The following is a 22,362-nucleotide window of genomic DNA, read 5'->3' as shown; positions in this document are numbered from 1 at the left end:
TCACCACCCCAACCTCTCCATAATGTTCCTTCCATTTCCAACAATTTCTGTTCCTGACAGAAAAGTTGACAATCATGAGAGAAACAAGATGAAATCATTGGTCATCAGTCAAAATATGGTGGTTCTAGATCATACTGTGAGACAAGCCCACTGGCGTCCAGTTTAAAGCTTTGGCAACCAAGGACAAAAAGCAGAATCAACCTTCTGACGGTGTCCAAAATTTAGGACCACAATCCCACAGAGTATCTGCTGCTACATCCTTTGTTTCCAAGCCAAGATATCAAAATGTAACAGAAAATAACACTACTGCTACGACTCCGCTTTAGAGGTTTGCAAAGAAGAGACAATGCTATGGCCAAATACTTTTTACTGTTTTAAAACACTAGAGCAGTGGTGGATTATACGGCAGTTACATGTCTCTGCTTGCATCAGTTTTTGTTATTTTTTCGATGTACATAGCAATGCTAAGATTCTCTGCCATCTGACATACCTGAAAAATGATTATTTTACAGCCTGACACAGATTACAATCTAATATATCTAATAAAGCTGTAGGAAAGATGGTTCTAAAGTTACACCTACATATGATATGACATTAACTTGTAAGGTAGTTACTGAACAGTCTATATGCTCCTTTGTGTGTTTTTGCTATTGTTAATTTTAAGATTTGTTGTTAATGTATATGTTAGAAGGATTGCGTCTCCAAACAGCATAGTTATTGCTGCATGGAGAGCAGAGCCCTTTATTCCTAATGTAACTACATGGATACTATATTAAATGGTCAGGTCCTTGAATGTAAATGTCTCTAAGTGAAATACACAAAAATTTTAAAGATTTTACACAGTATATCCAACACTGCTGTTTGGAAACAACAGTCTTCACCAAACTGTCAGTGTCAGACTGTGTAAATATGCCAAACTGCCAGATCTCATATCACAGTCTAAGTGCACAGATTCACAGTCTCCACAGTGCCCTTTTCTTGAGTCTCCCTGTCTGCAGCGCTGTCCCGATTTGACTTTTAACTAGTTTTTATCAAGCTTTAGGCAACGTCACTCTGATACAATTTAGATCTTGGTCATTTTAACCACATCCTTTACCCGGATAAGCGATTTTAGCCATTTAACGACTTCTGCAGCTACACTCATGGCAGCACTAGACCACATGTCTGAGAACGCCACTCTCAACAATCATCGGATTACTTTTTTCATGTTTTCCATCTCCGTGTTGTTTTGTATACTCTTAAACTAGATTCAGCTATATTGGCTGCGTATGTGTGTGTGGACTGCAAAGTTCAGTACTCACAGTTAAGCAAAGACATCCACTGCCTGAAGTCGGAACTTCGACAAAAGGATCAGCTGATCGACAGGTTTGTCTCCACATCTGCTGACCCAGGCAAATCACGTTTCCTATAGCAGTCCTCCAAGTGATACCCCGGTGGCCCGATCGCCTTCCACCCTGGTGTCACAGCTCCATTCCGAGGCCGTTTCCTCGCCGTTTCCCTGGTGTCTCGGTTCCCGTCTTTTTTTGGACAAACGTCTGACTTTACTGTCCTCATTCCAGACCTCCATCACATGAATAGTGCATGTAGGGATGAACTACACCCTCCGTCGGGAGTCTAAGCGCACCAAAAACGGATTTCTCTCACTTTTAATGTTTTAAAGGGCTGTGGAAAGTCTGCTTAATGTTTGGCACCATTCCCATCCTTGGCCGCGGAGCTGAGCGCTTTAGCCATGTCCTCAGCCTGCACACCTGACTGCATGTAGCTCTCACAAACTGGATTTTATTGATAATTTTAACTTGTTCTGGGATCGTGTTCTGTTCTTCAAAAAGACCGGATTCATCCCAAGAGATGGGGTCGCCACATGCGGCCCATTCCGCTCAAGGTGTATGACTATTCGCAATCATCGCCACACGTGTACCTGCTCCTGTCACTTCTTCTCTAGACATCAACACCTGTTCCACCCAGCTGTCTAAAGTTAATGCCCCCTCGAGCTCCGCCTACCTGTGTGGTAGGTTTCATACACCTTCTGCCATCCCCATCACTACATGCGCTGGGCTCTTTACTTCCATTAGAAATAATAATAGACCAAAATATATTTTCTTCGACCCACCGGCAGAAACGTAAATGTAAACAACTTAATCTATGTTCTCCTAAACTCTCTCCCTTCTGCTCTGTCATGCATACCTGTTAGGTAGGTCTCTGAAGAGCAAATCATTTTTTTAAAGCTGCCCTAGTTGAACCTTTTATTTTAAAAAAAAGACCCAGTCACTCTGGAGAACTACAGACCTATCTCAAAACTTCCATTTTTATTCAAAGTTCTGCGTAAACATTTACTGCCCATTTTTTAAGACTGATTTTAAAATACTTGTTTTTCACTTTTAAGGCCAGGCATGGACTGGCTCCCTCCTGCACTCTGCATTTCCTGCAGATGCATTTTTATAAATAAATTAATAAATAAACAAATAAAAGTATGTAAATTAAAGATGTTTCTTTTTCTTTCCTTTTTTTTTTTTTTTACTTTGAACTGCCTGTTTTATTTTGACCTCTATAAAGCACTTTCTTACCTGTATTGAAAAGTGCCATACAAATAAACTATTATTATTATTATTGTGATTATTATTATTATTATTTACTTCTGACTGAGGACACTTTTGTCCATTTGTTAATGGTCTGCCATTGTCTTGTGCCCTGGCTACCCTCAGCCACAGCTTTGCCAAGTCGTCCATCTGTCTCGCCCCTGCAGACTGGTAACCCGGCACCCAGGGGTCATCAGTCAACCTTACACATGGCCAAGGACAATGGCTAGACAAATTGGTAGTGGTGTCTGTGTGTACAACAGTTGCTCTTGCTCACACACCCTACCTCTAACACTATAAAGAATGCACTCATGACTTAAGTTTCTTTGTTCAGCATAATATTTACCTCATGCACACACCTACACACACACACACACACACACATACACAGGCACAAATCCTTTACACTTCTTCATCTGGCAAAGTCTTATCAGCAGCAGGCGACCTTGTTCATTTACATAAATCGGTAATATTTTCAAGGTAAAAATGTGGTTTAGACTGTGGAAAGGAGTTTTACTTGGCACTTGGGATGAATGGGTATGCAATAAGGCATGTCAAGTTATATTGCTCATGCAAATTAACTTATTCACGTACACACAATGATGAGAATAAAGTCATACTTAAGATTAGAAAGAGGAGAGAGGAATAAAAGGAGATGAGAGACGCGTATTGAGGAAAGCGAAAGAGAGGTGGCAAGAGTGTGCTGCAGTGCTCCTGCATTACAATTGATTGGCTGGTTTAACCGCCAATGCTGCTCACTCAAGCTTTAAATAGATGGATAAAACTCTCTTTTACCCAACACTCCACCTTTTCTTCGTGTCACTTTCTCCTCTCCTTTGTCTCCTTTCCTTTCCACTACTCTTCCCTCTTTTTTCTTTTTGCCTTTGATCTCTGCTTACCTCTCCTTTTCTCTCATCTTTTCATCTCCTCTTTTCTCCTCCCTTCTTTTCTTTCCCTTCTCATCTCCTTTCCTCTCCTCTCCTATCTTTATATGCCATAAATATTCAAATCACATCATCTGAAAACAATTTCACATTCAGAGCATCATTGTCTCTCCAAATTAACTGTTTTACTGTTGATGAGAAAGTTTTATCTGTGTAATGGTTTGTATGAGATGCTTTGCCTATTTGTGTGTGTGTAGGTGGATAAACTGACTTACTCATTTGTATGTGTGTGTCTGAGTTCCAATTTGTCCGAGAGTGGAGGTCATGCACTAATCCAAAATTGTCCTCCAATCCTCTGTTAACCAGATACGATCCCCCTCCTTCCCCCTCCCCCAATTCTTTCTCTCACCCTCTCTCCTCTCTTCCGTTCATCTCTCATTTCCTCGCAGCGATAAAGTCATTTTGAAGCAAAGTGAAATGAGACGGGTTTCCTCCAGCTCTGATAGATGGAGGTGAGGGCAGGCCCAAACAAGCAGGCGATAGAAACACGCTGCAAAATAGACGACTATCTCTCTGCATTCCGGAGAATATGAGATGGCTGTGTATGTGTTTTCCCAGATTGCGAGGAAACAAGTGTGTTGTTCATTTATGACGGATGCGTGCAGTGTACTATGAATCTCCTCCTTGAGACTATCTAAGCTTCACCATCTTTATTTAGTGTGTTCGTTCTTATACCTCAAAGATAAAGAAAGCTCTCCCATATCCTCTGACAGAGTTACGTATGTTGACAGTTGATACGTGTAGCTGTTCATTCTTTCTCATTGATGGTTACAGAGATTACAGAGTGTTACCGAGAGCAGTGAAAAGAAAAACTGCCATCATGCCTGAGTCTCTGGCCGATTTAACGCTGATAAACTAGCATAGGAACAGCAGTGCGGTGTCTAGTCAGGTCAGAAACTAGTTGATGTTCACATCAGACACCAGCTGTGGCTCAAACATAACCCATTAGGCCCCTAATGTAGACAAGGCCTCTCTCGTTTTATAATGTTCACAGCCACATGCTAATGACTTGTACATAATGCAGGGCTTTGATCTATATATTCTACACTCAGTCTTAATTAACTTGGGTTTTGAAATCATTTTTAGGCCATTTACCATGGTGACAGCACATGGTCTCTGTATGTGGTTTAAAACCCACTTTGTCTTTGATCTCATTTTATTGGCTTTGTCTTTTTAGTTGGTTTTGTTCATTATAAAGGCTTTCATATCTTTCTATGATCCATTTCTAGCACAGCCTGTGTGATTGACAGTATCACCATGACCACCAGTCCAGAGTCCACTGCCTGATGTTGGCTTGTCTCTCACTTCATTTGAACTAAAAGCTCTCATCTCTCTCTTTTTTACTGCCACTTTGTCTTTTTTCACCTCTTCCACCTTCTGTTTTTTTTTTCTTTTCTTCAGTCTGTCAAATGAAAGTGGGTTTGTGCTGTTAGCCTAGTGTGAAATGACACAATGCTCAGAGTCAATGAGCTGCTTTGATCTTTTGTCACCTTGGACACCAGCCAGCTATGCCTGGCTGCCACAGTGATAATGTCACTGTGGAGATTGATTTGGAAGAAGATGGGGTCGACGCTCAGAGAGAATAGTCCTCATTAAGAGCAGCTCACACTGCGGAAAACTTGACGCTTACTTAATACCTTTTACCATTCTGCTTCATATTTTTCTCCAACTCATTATTTTTCTGCTTGCTTCACTTAGTAAAATGTAAGATACCAGCTGGTAGAAAAGAACAGCTTGATGTTTTTCTGCATCAACTTTCAAATTCAGCACAATATTGTGCTGATTCTTTTCCTCCCTTGCATATTTTTTTCCACTTATGTGTTTTTGCAGTTCAGGGATAAAGCTTGTCATTGGTCTCTCCCTGTAGGCCCAGATGCCACCAAGGATCCCTGCCTGAAGGTGCGCTGCCCTCCTCACAAGGTGTGTGTCAGCCATGACTACCAGACAGCCATCTGCACCAATCACAAGCAGCCAGCTCACAGGTAAAAAACAGTTATATGACCTTTATTTCTCAGCACCAGTATTATCTACAAAAAAAAAAAAGACAAAATGTATGTTTTAATGCAAGACTTTCTTTCTTCTTAAATGTGGAATCACTATTAAGTTGGAGTAAATGCCTGTAAGTCAAAATTAACATGCAAAGCTGAACTTCAATATGCTAAAGATTCTTAGGGCGGGTTAGACAATTACACCCTGCAGTAGCATGAAGTAAAGCAGCATTTTGTGTGTTAGCAGTGTGTAATCTGCATCAGTGACAGACATACAGACACATATTCTCAACACCAATTAATTTTAATAAAACTATCGGTTTGCTTTTTGGACTCTGTCAGCACCCAATTTGTTTGTGTTTTCAACCTTGTCATGTTGCCAATTTTAAGATTTCAATTTTTCAGTTCAAGAAGCATTTCCCCCAAAAGACATCTGAATGTGTTTTGTCTCCGTCTTGGGTTTAATTGATTTCCTCAAGTCATTAGCTCCTAAGATACTTGGTTTTAATGCTTTTTCTTGTATTGCATTAATTACAAGACCTATTTGCTGCTTAATATTTCAGATGATTCACCTGAAATTCGTGTTTCTCCAACAGCATCACTCACTCAAGCTTTGGACCATGATATTGTTTTATCTGCATGAGTTAAAGTAGTTGCAATAATCAGCATGACACAGATTTAGTGACCTCTCAGAGGGCAAATCCAAACTTTGTTGCTCTCCAGATAGTTGAAAACAGATATTGTGCATTAATGTACACTATGGTGCAGCATGTACAGCTTATCTAGGAGATGATTCAACATTATTATTCACTCCTAACAAAATTACCTTCTTGAAAATGCCCTGTACACTCTTTGATATTACTGCTGTGTTTTCCACAGGCAAATTAGTTTTGTTCTCTATCAGGCAGCTGTCAAGGCAAAAATCCCAAGCAGAGTTTCTTCTACTTCTTGTTGTTGAAATTGATATAGCTCTGCATAGACTTGACTTCCCTTATTGGTTGATAATGTTTGGCTGCAGGCTCGGACATCTATATTAGCAGCAAGCTATAATTCAAGAACTTTTATGGAGGCTTGCAGTGTTAATTTGTGAGCGCCTTCATCCTGCTGTGAGGGGACTGTAGTACTGTCAAATCAGAGCATTTCCACATTAGAGCAATGTGGGATCTCTCATCAGGAGGCTGAAGTATAGTGGTATATGAGAAAGATCACTTTCTTGTCTCAGTTTGAGTTTAATATGTCCATAGATCGTCTTTCCACTCTGCTCTCTGTAGCTGTCTCTGCCATGCGTACACTAATTACCCTGGCCAAGCAAATCCCGCCTTTCAAATCACACTAATAACTTGAACACACTCTTGTGCTTCACTACACTTATGCAAAGAGTGCTTGATCAGAGAGGATGAGAAGCAGTGGATCTGGCTGGGAGGAAGATGAGGGGGAAGCATCTCAGACAATGTTTATCACCATTACAAATCCCATCTTACCTCTGTCTTGCCTTATCTGGCATCGCTGTTTTTTTAGTCCGTGCATTGTGCATGTCTAATCTGCTGTGGTAATCACTGTAGCTCGGTCAATCAGTGCAACACTTCTGAAGAGCAAGAAGTGATGATACACTGCCTGGGATCTGAATGTTGTAGGTTTACGGAGTATTGAACTCTCCCAAGAGATTAAATGATGAACTGTTACTTGTGGTGTCTTGATCTATTTGACTTTGGTCTAATATTTAAGCTTTAAGGCCTGATACAGGGGCCTGTTTCACCTCAACAAGATTGTTCAGTCAGTCTTAACTTTGCTCTTAAATTTGTCTAAAGTAAGTCAGACAGTTTTTTGTTTGCCCAAAGAAACTATCCTGAACATAACTGATGTGTCAGCAGAACCACTGAGTTCTGCCACATTAAGGAGCCACAGCATCTCACGTCTGCTACAGGTCTGCACTGTTCTGAGATTTTATCCTACCAGACTTTTTTGTATTGTTACAATTTTCACCACATTTTCACAGTGAAATGTCCTTGCAACTCTTAAATTTTCCAGATATTATTGGAAAAATGAATAGCTGGTCAGTATGCTTTCCTCTGACTCACCTGTTACATATTCTAATGTGCAGAGGTTTTCTAGCAAAGAGACTGTATGTATGACTGTGGAGTCTCCACCTGTTCTCTTTAGTAGCTGATGTTCACTTTGCATCATTTGTTGTCGTCACATTTATTTCTCTGTAAAGAGTCTCTCTGGCTCTAATTCCAACTCTGCTCGATGGATCTGGAGGCAGCAGGGTGTTCGGTGAGAGCACTTAGATAGAAAATTGCTGTGAGATTTGGATCAAACGTAATTACACTGGTTATTGAAAAGGCCTCGAAGGACCAATCAGGATTCGCCCTGCTTCAGCTGACCCTGAGAACCAGAAGCACTTTTAAAACTTTCAGCTCAGTGGCAGCACTAATTCGGATCTGGATAAAATTCCTGTGCTTCATTTTCCCTCACACAAAAATGTAATATATGCACTAGAGAGGTTTTGGCTTCTAGCACTGTAGATGTTGTTGTTTGTTTTGTGTTCATGTATGTGCAAGAGGCCTCATGTTTGCTTCACTGAGTAATGCCAAAATTCAGATTCATGACTTTCTGAAATTAAGAAGTGTTCCTCTCTGTTTCTCTCTTCCTCAGTGTGAGACCCAGGAAAGGTAGTGTAGGCCACAAGCACAGGCTTGAAGCCGGTGCTCATGGGAAATGTAGGCTCTGCTCGGCCCTCCAATCAACTCCTGTGTGTGGATCTGATGGACACACCTACTCTTCCAAGGTGAGATGTCTCTCTTCTACTTCTCTCCCTTGAAATTTCACATTCTTCACTTTCTTGCTCACTTTAAGTGTCATTTTCTTCTCGTTTTCAACATCATTTGTCAATAATTCAGTTTTAATGTTTAAAATTCACAACATACAATATTAAACATATATGTGACCCTCCACCATATGTCTGTTGCATCAGCTATCAAAGCTCTTACCTCTGGATGATTTGGAAAAGCTCTCCAAGTGTCATCATCTCATCTGGCTCTACAGCCTCAGTTCCAGCCACTCATTCACAGCTACATTAAATCACATAGACTTCTCAATGTCATAATAAAGGAGAAAAGACATGCAAGGTTTAACCTTTGTGATTAGTCAAGAAGGAAATGTAAAAGAGCAAGAGAAGCTGAAGTTTAGAGAAATGAGTTGGCAGAAAAAGATAAAAAGAAGTGAGGTATAGTGCCTCTGTCCTTGGTATAAAAGACTGTGGATTCTTATTGACGTACACAGTCATATAATTTCACTGTGGCTGTGTCAAATCTTTTGGTTGCCGGGGTGAAGCACAATCCAATACACAAGACCTTCATACAAATGGACAGTGGAAGACATCTCTTGAGTGTCTGAAGCTGAATTAGTCTTTGTGACAAGAATACTGATAAAGTAGAGCAAGCTACGAGCTTCCAGGACACCTGCAGACTGTAGTCACTTGTTTGGTATTATGTATTAATTGTAGCGTTTCAGTCAGGGACATTCCTTAAACATATGATAGCATCTGAGGAGACAGAATCAATAAAAGATAACCTTTAAAGCAGTGGTTCCCAACCTTTTTGAGCCACGACCCCACCAGAATGATCAGGTTGATGTTTGCAGCAACCCCAACAAGGAAGTGAAGTCAACGAGAGAGAGAGAGCTGTAAGTTGTTTCAGTGGGCCTCCCCTGCTGATTTTGAGTGATTAAGCCCCTTATTAATAAATGTAAATAAATAACAAATCTTGCTTTGTTTGTGATGATAGTTTTGTTTAGTTTTAGCACCTAGGCGTTGTCCAATGGGCTGCAGGCATTGTGGATTTTTTGATGCATTCTGCGACTTTATCTCTGACCCGCCGGAACAGCTCACTCTCTGTGTTCGGGGACCTCCTGATTTACAAAATAAGCTCTGGATATATTGCTGTTCCATGCAATAGCTAGCAAAAATGGTTATATCTGCTTGGTTAAGCATGATACTGTAGCACAAATGTACCAAAATGAAAGAGATGCTTTTTGTGTCCCATCAGAAACTCATGCCCATGCAGAGTTTGACTCTGACACACACTCAATAAAATCTATTCTAAGACAAATTATATCACTGGTTCAGGTGATATAATGTAAAAATCATTCTCCAGTCTAAAATTTGTTATTTTATTTTTAACATGTTATTTTTTTTTCTCCACAATCATCTGGCCATCCCCAGAAATCAGCTCGTCACCCCTTTGGCGGTCAGGACCCCCAGGATGAGAACCACTGTTTTAGAGAAGGAGTTCACCTGTGGTCATATTTTCTTTGCCAGGAAGCTTGTTATTCAGTTCTGCAGGAAAATAATGAACATACAGACATTTGGTGATCATGTGGAGTCTCACCTCCTTGTGCATGAAAAAGTCAGGACACAGGCTTTCCTAATAACATATCTATCTATGAGCTAAGGCTGTGCTGAGGAGGAGAGGTTTAAAAGGAGAAACAAGAGGAAGAACAAAAGGAGGCAGAGGGCTGGGGAGTCCCTCTGCTCTCTGCGGTAATTTAGTTGGAGGGGTTCAGTTAGCTGGTGGAGTGATGGGTCCCTGTGGCCCAACTTAAACTCTGCTCACCAGTGAGCTGCTGGTCTCAAGCTTATTCATGTTTTATTATTACATTACATGCCTCCCTCATCGTAACCACACACACACATGCGCACGCACACACACACACAGGCATGCACACACACATTCAATATCCTATTAAGAGGACAGTGCTCTTATCTCCTGAGACGCTTCAGCCCACTAAGTTAAGTCCATTACTTCCCTCCTCTTAAATCATCCTTTCTCTCCTCTCCTCTGCTCTCCTCTCCTCTCCTCCCCTCTTCTCTATTTTTACTTCACCAAGTCAGGTGTTAAAACACTGTTTCATCAAACCACGTTAACCCCTGGAGAGAGACAAACATAAAGATTCATGGGGCCTCTCAGTGTGCTGACAGTGACTGGGGGAGGTCATCCATTTCCTTGGCTCCTTCTCTCTCTCTCTCTCTCTCTCTCTCTCTCTCTCTCTCTCTCTCTCTCTCTCTCTCTCTCCCTCTCGCCTCCTCCCTCACCAGACAACTAATTCAATATGTTGAGAACAGGACAGAGCGCTGTTCCTTTGTCAACAAATTTCATTAAGCAACATTAGCAGTGCTATCAAAGAGGTGACAGGGAGGAAATGATGGATTTGAATTAGAACGTGGGAAATGAAAGTGCTGGCAGGATAAGGCTAAGCCTGCGAATGGCATGATATGCGTATAAATGTTTATGCACAGTCATGGTCTCACCCTGACAAAACCTGTCGTCATCATCTCGCAAACAGAATTTACATAACTCATCTCAGTTTTCATTATTCCTCTTGGAAGGATCTTGTAATTGGATTTTTTTTCCCCCAACCAGTCCAAACAATTTCTTACCCCTCACTTACCTGAAATGAGATTTATACTGTTAAATTACATTCTGAAGTAGTCCATCTTGCTTTTTGCATTGCATTAGGTTTGTACTGCAGTGAATAATAGAATGTCGTTGGCCATCTCTGTGTCTAATGGTGTGTCTACATGGCTGCCTAATGGACACATCTGTTCCATGGAAGATAAATGACCAATCCTGTCTCAGCAAATCTTTTCCTTAATCAGCTAGACAGAGAAAGTTCAATATTCAGAGTTTTGGTTTGGTTGGAATTACGTATCCGCAATACAGTTACACATTCTGAGTATTAAGTGTCAAGAATTCATGATTCTTCATTATTTCTGCTACTGTATAGTTTTGTTTCTTTTAAAGGGATGCATACCTCCTATGAGATAAAACATTTGAATAAGAACTGTCAACATCATTGCAGCAGAGCCCAACATACCCCGACTTTTAATTTGACCTTCCACAGCCAGTCTTTGCCCATGTCTTTCAAAATCCCTGCATATTTGTAGTCTGCTGGGAGGTGATTGTTTTGACATATCCCATCTTCTAGTTAGGTCAGGTGCATGATAATAGATTCAGTGACGAATACTTGATGGGGTTGAGATGTTGCCTTTTTCCACTCCAGTAAAGTTTTGAGAGCTTTTTCCCCTAAGTTCACAGCCCATGAGGTAAAATAAAGCCTCCATTACCCATGTATTTTATCTTATTTATATATTTTCTTTCAGTGTAAGTTGGAGTTCCAGAGTTGCCTCTCTGGGAAGACAATCTCAGTAAAATGTGATGGGTTGTGTCCCTGTTTGCCTGGTCAGGAGCTCAGCAACCCTCCACACAAGACTGAGAAGGCCGGTGAGTACAGTACTAAAGTTTTCTGTTCAGATAAATAAACTTGTGAGTAACTTTCTGTTTAGGTGGCCAGCTTTGGCTAACCATTTTCTGGCTACAAACACACTTACATTGTTGGATTTGATTGAATCACTGATCATTCAGGCTGTTACGCAGTTAGTCGTTTCATCTGTTGTGAGCTTGTCAGTCAGTTAATGTACAGCATAAGCTAAAGTTAGGCCAATCAAACCTCCTTTTCATCATTTTACTGACTTGTATGTGTGTACTTTGCACTGTATGGGTGGATGTTTATGTGTAGGTGCTTGAGTGGGTAGACAGAGGAAAGGTGGAATGGCTAGACAAAGGGATTAATGTGCAGACAGTGAGGGGGTTATCTGTATTTTGGCCATTTTCAAGTTCAGGTGGATGCTGCAGAAACACACCACTACAACTGTAGACCACCTACACACACACATGCAAAAACCCTTTCACCGGTAATCCCTCAAATTCTCTGGTGATTCACGGTGTTTCCATTCCTTTCCTGTCACCTCTCCCCTTACTCATGTTATTTTCTTCCCTTCCCGTCCCATCACGCACCACACCCCACCGCCCCGACCCGTTCTCTGACAGCTACAGGGAGCAGTGATGGAGTGAGTGTCTGTGTCTCATTGTTTGTCATGAAAATAGAATTTCAGCAGATGGATGGAGAGATGCTGGAGGAGAAATGCAATCTAAAGGAAAGCAGCACAGAAAAGGATGGATTGTTATCATTACAGGCTTCCTCTCTCCCAAATGGGGGAGTAGTGAGATGGTTTTACTTTGTGTGTGTGTTTGTGTGTGTTTCTATCTGTCTGTCCATCTATCTAGTTCAGAATATTGAATATTTAGAAACGTTTATACCCTTCACACACACGTACAGCACACACAAACACACCGACTCTGCCCTCATAGGTATTTCCTAATCACTCTCTGATTAGGAAGCATTTACAGGGATCCCAAGGTTCATCAGCCACATTTAATACAAAAGGAAAGTGTCTGCTAATTAATGATGGCTCTCTCTTTATCTTACACTCTCCTTCATTAGTTTAAGGCTGAATGACAGAGGGAACAGAGAGCAATGTCGTAACGGAGAAGTATTTTACCAACTTGACTGCTGTCTAATTAATTCCCCTGCATCTTTTCTCAATTGAAACTATAATTATGTGTTTGGTCTACTGAGAGCTTGGCTGTGGGAGTGAACAGAGAGGATGAGAATGTGTGAAGAGAAAAGAAATCTATTTCCAGATCTTGGACAGTGTCAACATGCAGCCCTACACTTATTTTCACTATCTGGCTCTCTGCTTGGATACTTTCTGTGAAAGTTTTCTGTTTAAACTTAGTCTTTCCTCCTCTTTCTATCTCTGATTGAAGTCTTTTTCTCTGGCTTTTTCTTCTTCTTCTTCTTCTCATGAGTGTCACTGTACTTTTCAGTACAGCCTGTCCTATCTCTCATTAGATCAGCTACACAAAATGATAAACAGATGGAGATGGCAGTAGGTGAGGAAAAGACTGCACGTGTGTGTGTGTCAGATTGTGTCCCCATGGTAACAGTCAAAAGATTACAGCAGTTGAGTATGTGTGATCACTCCTGCATGTTCACTGATAGCCACGGGTTCAAGCGAGGTTTGAACATTCGCACCAGACTACCTCGGTTCACACAACACCTGCTTCTGCGTCTGTAGTTTCAAAAGCATCACTTTTACAGTAAACAGGGGTGCTGTTTACTGTAAGAGTGTGATACACATTTCAAAACATATTTTAGTTTCGTTTTGAGACATTTCCAGTCACCTCATGAAATATTGTCAAGCACGATTTATTATTACAATTATTATTATCATCATTATTTGGGTGAAAATCATATGAAACACAAAAGCTGGATTGTGGAACTGTCCAGTGAAATGTGTGTGTGTGTGTGTAAGCTCATTTGTGCAGAGGGCAGATGAAGTAAGTGTCATGGTGAGCTGACATCAGGAGAAATAAGCTGGAGCTAATTAAAGTGCCAGTAAGCTGGACTGTTTAAATCAAGCGAAAGTAATCATATAGAGCAGGTTTTGTTAGACATTCATATTTACTATACTGATATATACTCACAGCAGTGTTAATGGCTTTGCTGAGGCGAAGTCTCTGTGCTTTGATATTTTCATACACATTATTATCTCCAGTACTCTTGCAGTCGTTTCATACAGTTCATCTATGATGAATGAAGTCAAATGAAGTCAGTCTGTTGAGGTGAGCTTAATTATTTAGCACATTTATAACAATGGCATCACAGTACGCAATGTTACAGTAATTAAGGTGCAAGAGGATGAAAATATGAAACAGTTTTTCTTGTTCATTTGAAGTTAAATCAACACTGAATCATTCATGGCATGTCACGTCTGTTTTGACTTTACTGATTAGTGTGAAGCCAAGGCTGAGTTCGAAATCACTCCCTCATTCATTCACTCACTACACCTGATGTAACAGAGAAGTAACTGGGATTTCAGACATTTGTTAATCATTGTCATTTTTCTGACATGCGTTGTATAGCACAACTGTAATTTTCACGTCAATAAAGTGTGAAGCACTGCATCATGGGATTGCAGGAAGTAGTGTGCAATGGACACCACTTGTTGGAGTTTGTGAGGGCGCTATACTGTGCATAAAATTCACACTCAGATTTTAGAGAAATAAAACAGCAGAGGGTACATATAGTGACTGTAAAGTCATATAGAAATAATATGAAGTGATTTTCGATACAGCTCAGTTGTATTTGAAAAACTGAAAAAAAAATGATTGGAGAGATTTTCTGGAACTGGAAGAAGCTACATTTTATTCTGCAGCTAATTTATTTATAATTTCTTTTCTAATTATTTAAAGCACAGAGATAATTTGACCTGAGGTGCGGTACACTTGGATTTGAATTACAGTAATTTATCTTCAAAACTGTTAAAAAAAAGTATGTGTGTTATTTCTGAATGATTCTAAGAATATCTGATGGAGCCTTGTGTGACTGCAGAGAATTATTAACCCATGAGACAGTTAGTACTACTACCACTACTGTGTGTCAAAGAAAGCCACAAAGTCCATAGATTGAACAGAAGAAACTAATTTGACCAGCTGAGAAGAGCTGATTCTCACATAAGAGCTGAGGAAGAAGTGGAAGAAGAGACAGAATTATTACAAAGGTATCAGGCACCTTATACGAGTGAATCTCTGTCTTTTTCATCTTCTCTTTCATTTACTCCCTCAATTTTGATTGATAGCAGCAGATGAGAAGTGTGTGCTGCGGTATAGACTATACTGTTTTTCTGGAGCGAATATTGTTTCTGATGAGGCAGAGTGGGAGGTTTCAAATATCGTACTTTTTGAGCACCATTGTTATTGATTTTTTATTGATTATTAGAGTCAAAGACACTAATAATCTTTATGAGTTGAGGTTGCAGATTTCAACCAGCTGAATACCTTTCCCCCCCCACCTTTCCCTTGCCAAGCGTGTAAGAGAACCTAGAGAGGCCATTAGGTAACCTTAAAACCTGAAAGGCCCTCTCTGGAGCCATTGTTTGGTTTGTTCATTCTAGGCTACTGTAGAAACATGGCAACGCAACATGGAGATATGAAGGGCTAAGCTAACAAAAACACAATGATTCTTAGTTTCAGGTGATTATACACAAATGAAAACAGAATTATGAATATTGTATTCCATTTCTGCCAATAGACGCTTCTAAATCCTACACCCTGGTCCTTTAATGAACATTTACTGTAAACCTGATGTGTTCAGAAATCCATTGCTGCTGTTTGGCTGTTTGTCAGCAAAGGTTAACATATTGACACAGAGGCACAGAGATTTAATTTGATCTGTCACCCGCCCCTGAGGCAGCAATGTTGTGACGTGGAACATCATCACTCTCACACAAAACAAAAACTCAAGCTGACACAAGGCGATCCTGCTCGTGATAAAGGCCTACATCAGCAATGGTAATGGTCAATGGGTTGGGTTTTTTTTTAAAGCAATAATAGTTGATTTTCTCTCAGCTACTGTTGAGCAAAGACATTGACAAAACAAAGAGAACTGTTAGAGGCTGAATGAGCTAAATCCCCTCGCTAAATTAAAAATTTCCTGGCAATTCTGTCTCACAGCTCCACAGAGAGCACACAGGAGGACAGATTGGGTTCTCCTCTCGTCTGCCTCCGCTCTTCCTATCCTCTCCTAGCACATGCCAATAGCTTAGGGATTTTTTCCAGAGTGCTAACCAGCGTGAAGAGTGCCTGTAGAGCATTTTTCATATGTCCTGTTGAGACTGTCCTCACAAGAAAAAAGAAAAAGCTGCACTGGTCATTTGTTCAGACACTTAAAGCAAATTATGTTTATGGTTTCCTGACAAGCTACTCGTATGGCCAGGATGGTGATTCAAAACCTCTGAGGCAGGACGTCAGGAGGCTGGTTCGCATCCCCTCTACTACTAACAGTAAATGCCTTTAAACCCTGACCTGTTCGTATCTGATATGTCAGACAATAAGGACAACCAACCAAGTCAGAAAAAAAATGGTTCACATGAGCTTCTAGGTTGTTCCAAGTCGGAGATATCTGGAATTTGTGACAGCCGCAATACCTTCCACTTGGGGAAAAGAATTACAAAGGTGTCAACAGGCCGGTGGTACAATGTCTACAAAACCACCATCACTAGCCACTAAATAAATTCTGGTGTTAACACGAATAGAACCAAGTCAGCTGATTTAAAGAGAAATGTACTCTGTTTGTATCCGGTTGGTGGCAAACCGCAACACAGCAAATGTAGTTAATGTTGGTTATTTATCTGGTGTTATTCACTCTCTTCTCAGAACTGCTTGAGTGTGTGAAACTCGACCTAAATCCAAGTCCTACTAACAAATAATTTAAGAAACACTTGGTAAAATTAGCTCACTTTGAAAAGAAGTCTCACTCTTCAGGTGAAAACTTTAACTGATTCTCTCTCTGACTCTCTCTTTGTACCTGTCTCTCTTCTATCTCTACCTGTCTCCATGTCCGTGCAGACAGTGTATTACTGATCATTATCTGGGCTAACCTTAATTCACTGGCAGTGAGATTGTTCTAGAGAGCCGATAGCTCGGGGCAAAGAAAATCAAACATACCCTTGTATCTTTTTAATGAATCTGACCTTCTATCTTCCTCATATCTCCTATCTGACTGTCTCAGTCCATTTCTTTCTCCTTCTGTTACCTTGTTAAGAAGTGTCACCTCACTCCACCGGCTCCCATCTCTCCTCCCTCCCTCTCCATCTGCCTTTCATCCTGATCTGATCAGACCGCGCTCCTGATGTCTCAAGGTGATCACCACCCACCTTTCCTCTTTCTGGATTTAGAGTCACTCCTTCTCTTTCATATGACAAACTTGGTTAATCATTTATAAATGATAAAGGAGACCCGCAGAGGGATTTCAAGCCTAACGTCTCCTGATCGCTGGAGTTATATATTAGGAAGTGTGGAGGATGCATTTATCTCATGACCTACACCAGCCTAGAGGGATTGTCACCATATGTAATTTGGGAAAGTTGCACTCAATCACTTCCTAATGGCTGCCACAACCACAGCATCTGGTGATGGTGTAAGACTGTTGCGTATTTGTGCCAAGCTAAACAGAGAAGATGCATTTCCAGAGCACAAGATGGACAAAATCTGACAAAATTGAAGCTGACAGTTCTGACAGACATTTAAATGAATAAATGATTGACATGTGGCTGGGTATGGCATATTTTTGGTTTGAGGATATTGTGCCTTGTTAAACAGTTTTTGGCAGTTGCTGTTTCCGTTACATAAGAGACATTTTAAGAGGTGGTTAGATTTAAAAAAGATCACATTTGTTGCATTTTCAGAAGATGCTGCAGTGTTTCATGTTTTTCACAGGAGGCTGCAGATCTACACTGTCACAACTGTAGAAAACTACATGCATACATTCACATTGCATTTAGCATCTGCTAAATGCAATGTGAATGTATATGGTCTGTCTGTTTTTTCGTGTCTGTCAGGGTTTCTGGATTTTTAAAACCATTTTAAAAAATTGGCTTGGCTTAATTTTGTTTTGTATTTTACCTTTTACTCTGTTAATCAGCACATTTGAGTAAATAAATATCATCTGATCATAGCACATGTCATCTCAGCTGAATAATTACCAACAAGCTACCCTTCAGCTTTTTATGGCTCATTATGAATCAAATTAACGGCAACTTGAAGCATGAGATGAGACCCGTGGAGGGAGAGATGTTAGGCAAAGATGCTATGTGAGGTGAAAGGGAAAGAGTAAGTCACTGTAGTTTGGCCCGTTTGCTAACGCTGTCAACAACTGGAGCAGCAGCAGAAGTGGCTGTGACACAGCTCGTTAAGGCAATGAAGGTACTTCAAAACCCCTTGTGCTGGATTTCTGCAAAAATGGCACTGATTTCAGGGTCATAAATATGAATACACAGGTGCTATACACATACTTTAAGATTCAGTGCAAATCACTTTTTTCTGGGGATATTATTATCTCTGATGTTAATTGTAAATACATGTCCGTAAATCCAATAAGAAATCAAAGATGCTCCCTAGAACTCCAGAACTTGCTTAAGAATCATCCCGTTTTTAATCTTTCTTCAGTATCATAATAATCCAGTGATAGTTGCCTCTACATCCCTTGCTGCAAACAGGAACTGTAAATAGTTTGGCAAACTTTTAAAGATGCTAATTTGCCAAGATGTAAACAAATGTAGACTAAAAAAAAAAGGTCAGGGCTCAAACAGTAACATGCAGCATAACTCGCTGAATCCATGGCAACATAATACATGATTTTATCTTCATTATCTCATTTTGTGATTCATTGTGGTGACTTTGTCTTCACACTCCTGTCCACAACGTCCTCTAAATGCAAACTATAGCTTCTTCTAATTGCCCATCTGACTTTGCCCTGAAATGATCAGATTGGTCTCTGTTAGTGTTTGTCTCTTAGCAGAAATCTCTGGTATTAGTAAAATGCTTCTTTTTTTTTTTTTTTTTTTTTTTTTTGATAGACAAGTAGAGAAAAACTTGTTTCTAAATTATATCGCAACACATATTTTGCGTTGCAGTTTAGCTGTACTTAGCCACATACAGCAGATAGTTTGTTTCTGAGTCTGTGAAAAACTGACAGCTTGTGGGAGTTTCTTGGCTGCCAGTTTCAACTGATCTGAATTTGCAGACATGAAAGACATCAGAAACAAGGAAGTGCTTGGATGGAGGGAGGAAGGTAGAAGGTTACGAAAGTAGCTCCCACATATGATTCAGTGTTTGATATTTGACCTTCAGCTTTGATCAATACCCTCTCCTATGTGAAAGCTGCCTGTGTGTCTGGCAGGCTGACTACTACCACTTCATCTTGGGTAAAAGTTCATGGTTGTATAACCTATGATGGGTTGGAAATGGAGCCAATAGTGTCAGCTTTGGCAGATTTTGCTAAAGTATATCTCTGTCTCTGTGAACATTAGTGTCTTTACTGTAACAATTAGGAAGTTAAGCTGTTGAAGGGGTATACTTGAAGAGGAGGGGATATTTTGCAATCAGGTCTGCAAAGCTGATTTGGAGACTTCTTTGCCAAAGGGTTCAAACTATTCTGGCTGCCAATTGTCTATCACCACCTATTGTAGCTTTTGTTATATTTAACAGTTAAATTAAAGCTGGTAAAAACAGATTCTAAACCACAGATTTTGAAACAAGACACCCCTCCGGTCCCTTGAACCTGAAAAGGTGTCCACCTAAGAAATCAAACTTTGTTTTTCTCTCTTCTTTCCTCAGCAGAAATTTTTGTTTTTTTTCTCATGAGTCATGAGTATAGGTGGTTGCCATGGTGAAGTGGTCAGTATTTACACTTTGTTTCACACACCAGTTGCACCAGCTATGATTTCACAGGGACTGTTTTCACCACTTGATCGTAGTCATAGTCTGTTTTTCAGTATCACGTAAAATACACACAGACACACACACACACACACATATATATATATATATTCAGGGTTCATTGACTGCATTATTAAACCCTGGAAAATAACCAAATTAATTAGGAGCCTTGCAAAATTAACATCTGCTACACTGACCACGTGCTTATGTCTATAAAAAGTTAATTAACAATGGAAACACATTTTATCAAATGAATAATGACAGTGGCTCCGTGTGATCAGCCAGACATATAGATTTTTTTTTGTTTTTGTTTTCTTTTTTTGCCACATCACACCTTCAAACAAATCAATTTTTTGAGGCCTTCTGAAGTAAAACTATATAATTAAAAAAGCTGTCGAAGGAACTCAACAAGATAATTCTTTCTCTAAAGGAATTTTTTTTGCAAACAAGTATTTTTCTAAAATATATGTGCATCGTAGACAAACATATTTTTTCAGTGTATTACTGCATTTTGGACCTGTTCACTCTGCACCTATCCACCACCAGCTGAACAACATGGACAACATTAACAGAAACATGATTGTCACAATTGAAAATGTGCTTATAAAGTAGTTCAGAGAAAGAAGTAAGACCAAACTACTTTTAAATTAAAAAAAATTCTTACTGACCAAATGTGAATCTGCTTTTAGGCTTAGGAGTAAAAGAAACCTTGGGTCCAACTCTGAGACACGTCTACTTTGTTGTCTGAGTCAAACGGTTTTCTTATTTTTTTTCTGTGAGGTGACTCAGACTCTTGATCAGGTTTTCTTCTGACAGCAGCAACACTGAGTCCCCACATCATATCCAATTCTGCCGTTAACAGTGTAATCTTTATAACCGCCTGTGCAAAGCCACTGATGTTGGTTGTGTGTCTGACATCTTTAAGCCTGCTTGACCCTGATGTTGCTCCGTAAGGGAGAGAAAAATGGTTAGCAGGCCATTTTATCTGTGTGCTGTGTCCCTCAGTGTGTGAATGTTTTCAGTTCCAGCTTTCTGATTCATTGCCCAACAAAAGGACTCCTAGCACAGGCAGCAGTGTCGGAGCTGTCCGAAACAATTTGGGTCACACGGACAAAAAGAGATAAGAGGGGTCCATTGAGACTCGTTGTGGGCCGGAGTGCAAAGTCCAAGAGTCTTGAGAGCAAAAGATGGAAAGAGCAGTGGAGTCAAAAGTAGAAAAAGTGGAGAGAAGGACAGAGGGAGTGGATATCAAAGGGGAAAAACAAGAACACTTAAGTCTTTGGAGTCTATAGGGGGATGTGTGAGGAGAGAGATGGGAAATGAAGCACTCAAAGCAATTTAGGTAAGAGAAAGAAATGAGAGCGGGGCATATCAAGGTGGTCTTCTAAGTCTAAGAGAAACTGAGTTAGGTACAGCCAGGTGTGATAAGTGGCTTCTGCTGCATCTCAGAAAATTGACAGAGTTTAGAAGGGAAAGAGAGAGAGACTGGAAATGAACAGGTAATAAAAAGGAAATGAGCAAGAAGGCAAACAAAAGAATCACAAAAAGCAGAGAGTGATTGAAATGGTAATAAGTGGGAACGGAAAGGAAGACAATGGAGGGAAAACATGGTGTAGGGATGAAGAACGGTCATATAAATGTGAAGACCTTTGCTGCAGCATGGTATCAAAGGAGGTGAGTGAGTTTCACACACACACACACGCATGTATGCACACACACGCACGTTTTATAGCATTTTTTTCTTTGCTGGGCTGAGAGATGTTGTCATCTCTCTTATTGGAAGTGTTTCTGTTTTTGTTGAGTCATACGCCCCATCTAGATGTTGAATCATATCCTGCGTCCACATGAGTATGCACATGAGATAAACCTTCCTGAGGTTTGTGTTCAGAAAAGTGCAACATGCTACAGATCCACTTCTGCCCGTGGGAGAATTTTATTTAGGAGGTGAAGACAGATAGTGTTTAGCTGTTGGTATTTTGCTCTCTTTCTCTGCTCCTGACCGTGGAAATGAAGAGCAGCCTGAAATGTTATCTCTCTGGTCCTGAAGGGTTATAACACACACAAACACGCACACACGCACACACACACGCGCACACACACACACACACACACACGTACCACCTTGGGATTCCAGAGTTAATGTCACACGGATGCCCAGCCAGATAAATGTTATTTGTCCTCAGCTCCAGTCTGTTACCTGGGGCGTCCACTGTTTTATAGCAGCTGCAATAATGACACAATCCCAAACTACAAGGATAGGATACTGTGTGTATGTGTGTATTTCGGTGTGTGTGTGTATGCATGTCTTTGCATACTCATGTGGACGCAGGATATGATTCAACATCTAGATGGGGCGTATGACTCAACAAAAACAGAAACACTTCCAATAAGAGAGATGACATCTCTCAGCCCAGCAAAGAAAAAACTGCTTTAAAACGTGCGTGTGTGCATACATGCATGTGTGTGTGTGTGTGAAACTCACTCACCTCCTTTGATACCATGCTGCAGCAAAGGTCTTCACACAGGGACCAATCTGCTCTGTTCTCCCTGTTAGAATAAATACCTGTGTGTAACTCATTGTGAGTGACAGTGGGGACTTTTGATGTGATGATATTTCTCTCTGCCTGATGTGTGTATAGGTTTCAGTGCATTTGCATGTATGTGATGGTAGATT

General features: G+C 40.4%; 1 protein-coding gene across 1 annotated transcript in view; it reads left to right on the top strand.

Moving 5' to 3' along the window:
• The window catches only part of spock1 (SPARC (osteonectin), cwcv and kazal like domains proteoglycan 1), a 91,351-nt gene that overhangs the window by 62,457 nt on the left and 6,532 nt on the right, over positions 1 to 22,362 (top strand). The window contains 3 exon segments of the mRNA XM_041048015.1: positions 5,388 to 5,502; positions 8,164 to 8,296; positions 11,669 to 11,789. Of these exon segments, the coding sequence (XP_040903949.1) occupies positions 5,388 to 5,502; positions 8,164 to 8,296; positions 11,669 to 11,789 (369 nt within the window).

The sequence above is a fragment of the Toxotes jaculatrix genome, chromosome 10, assembly GCF_017976425.1.
Source record: "Toxotes jaculatrix isolate fToxJac2 chromosome 10, fToxJac2.pri, whole genome shotgun sequence".
Classification (NCBI taxonomy): domain Eukaryota; kingdom Metazoa; phylum Chordata; class Actinopteri; family Toxotidae; genus Toxotes; species Toxotes jaculatrix.
Note: the sequence above shows the minus strand (reverse complement) of the source record. Positions and strands in the feature narration are given on the sequence as shown.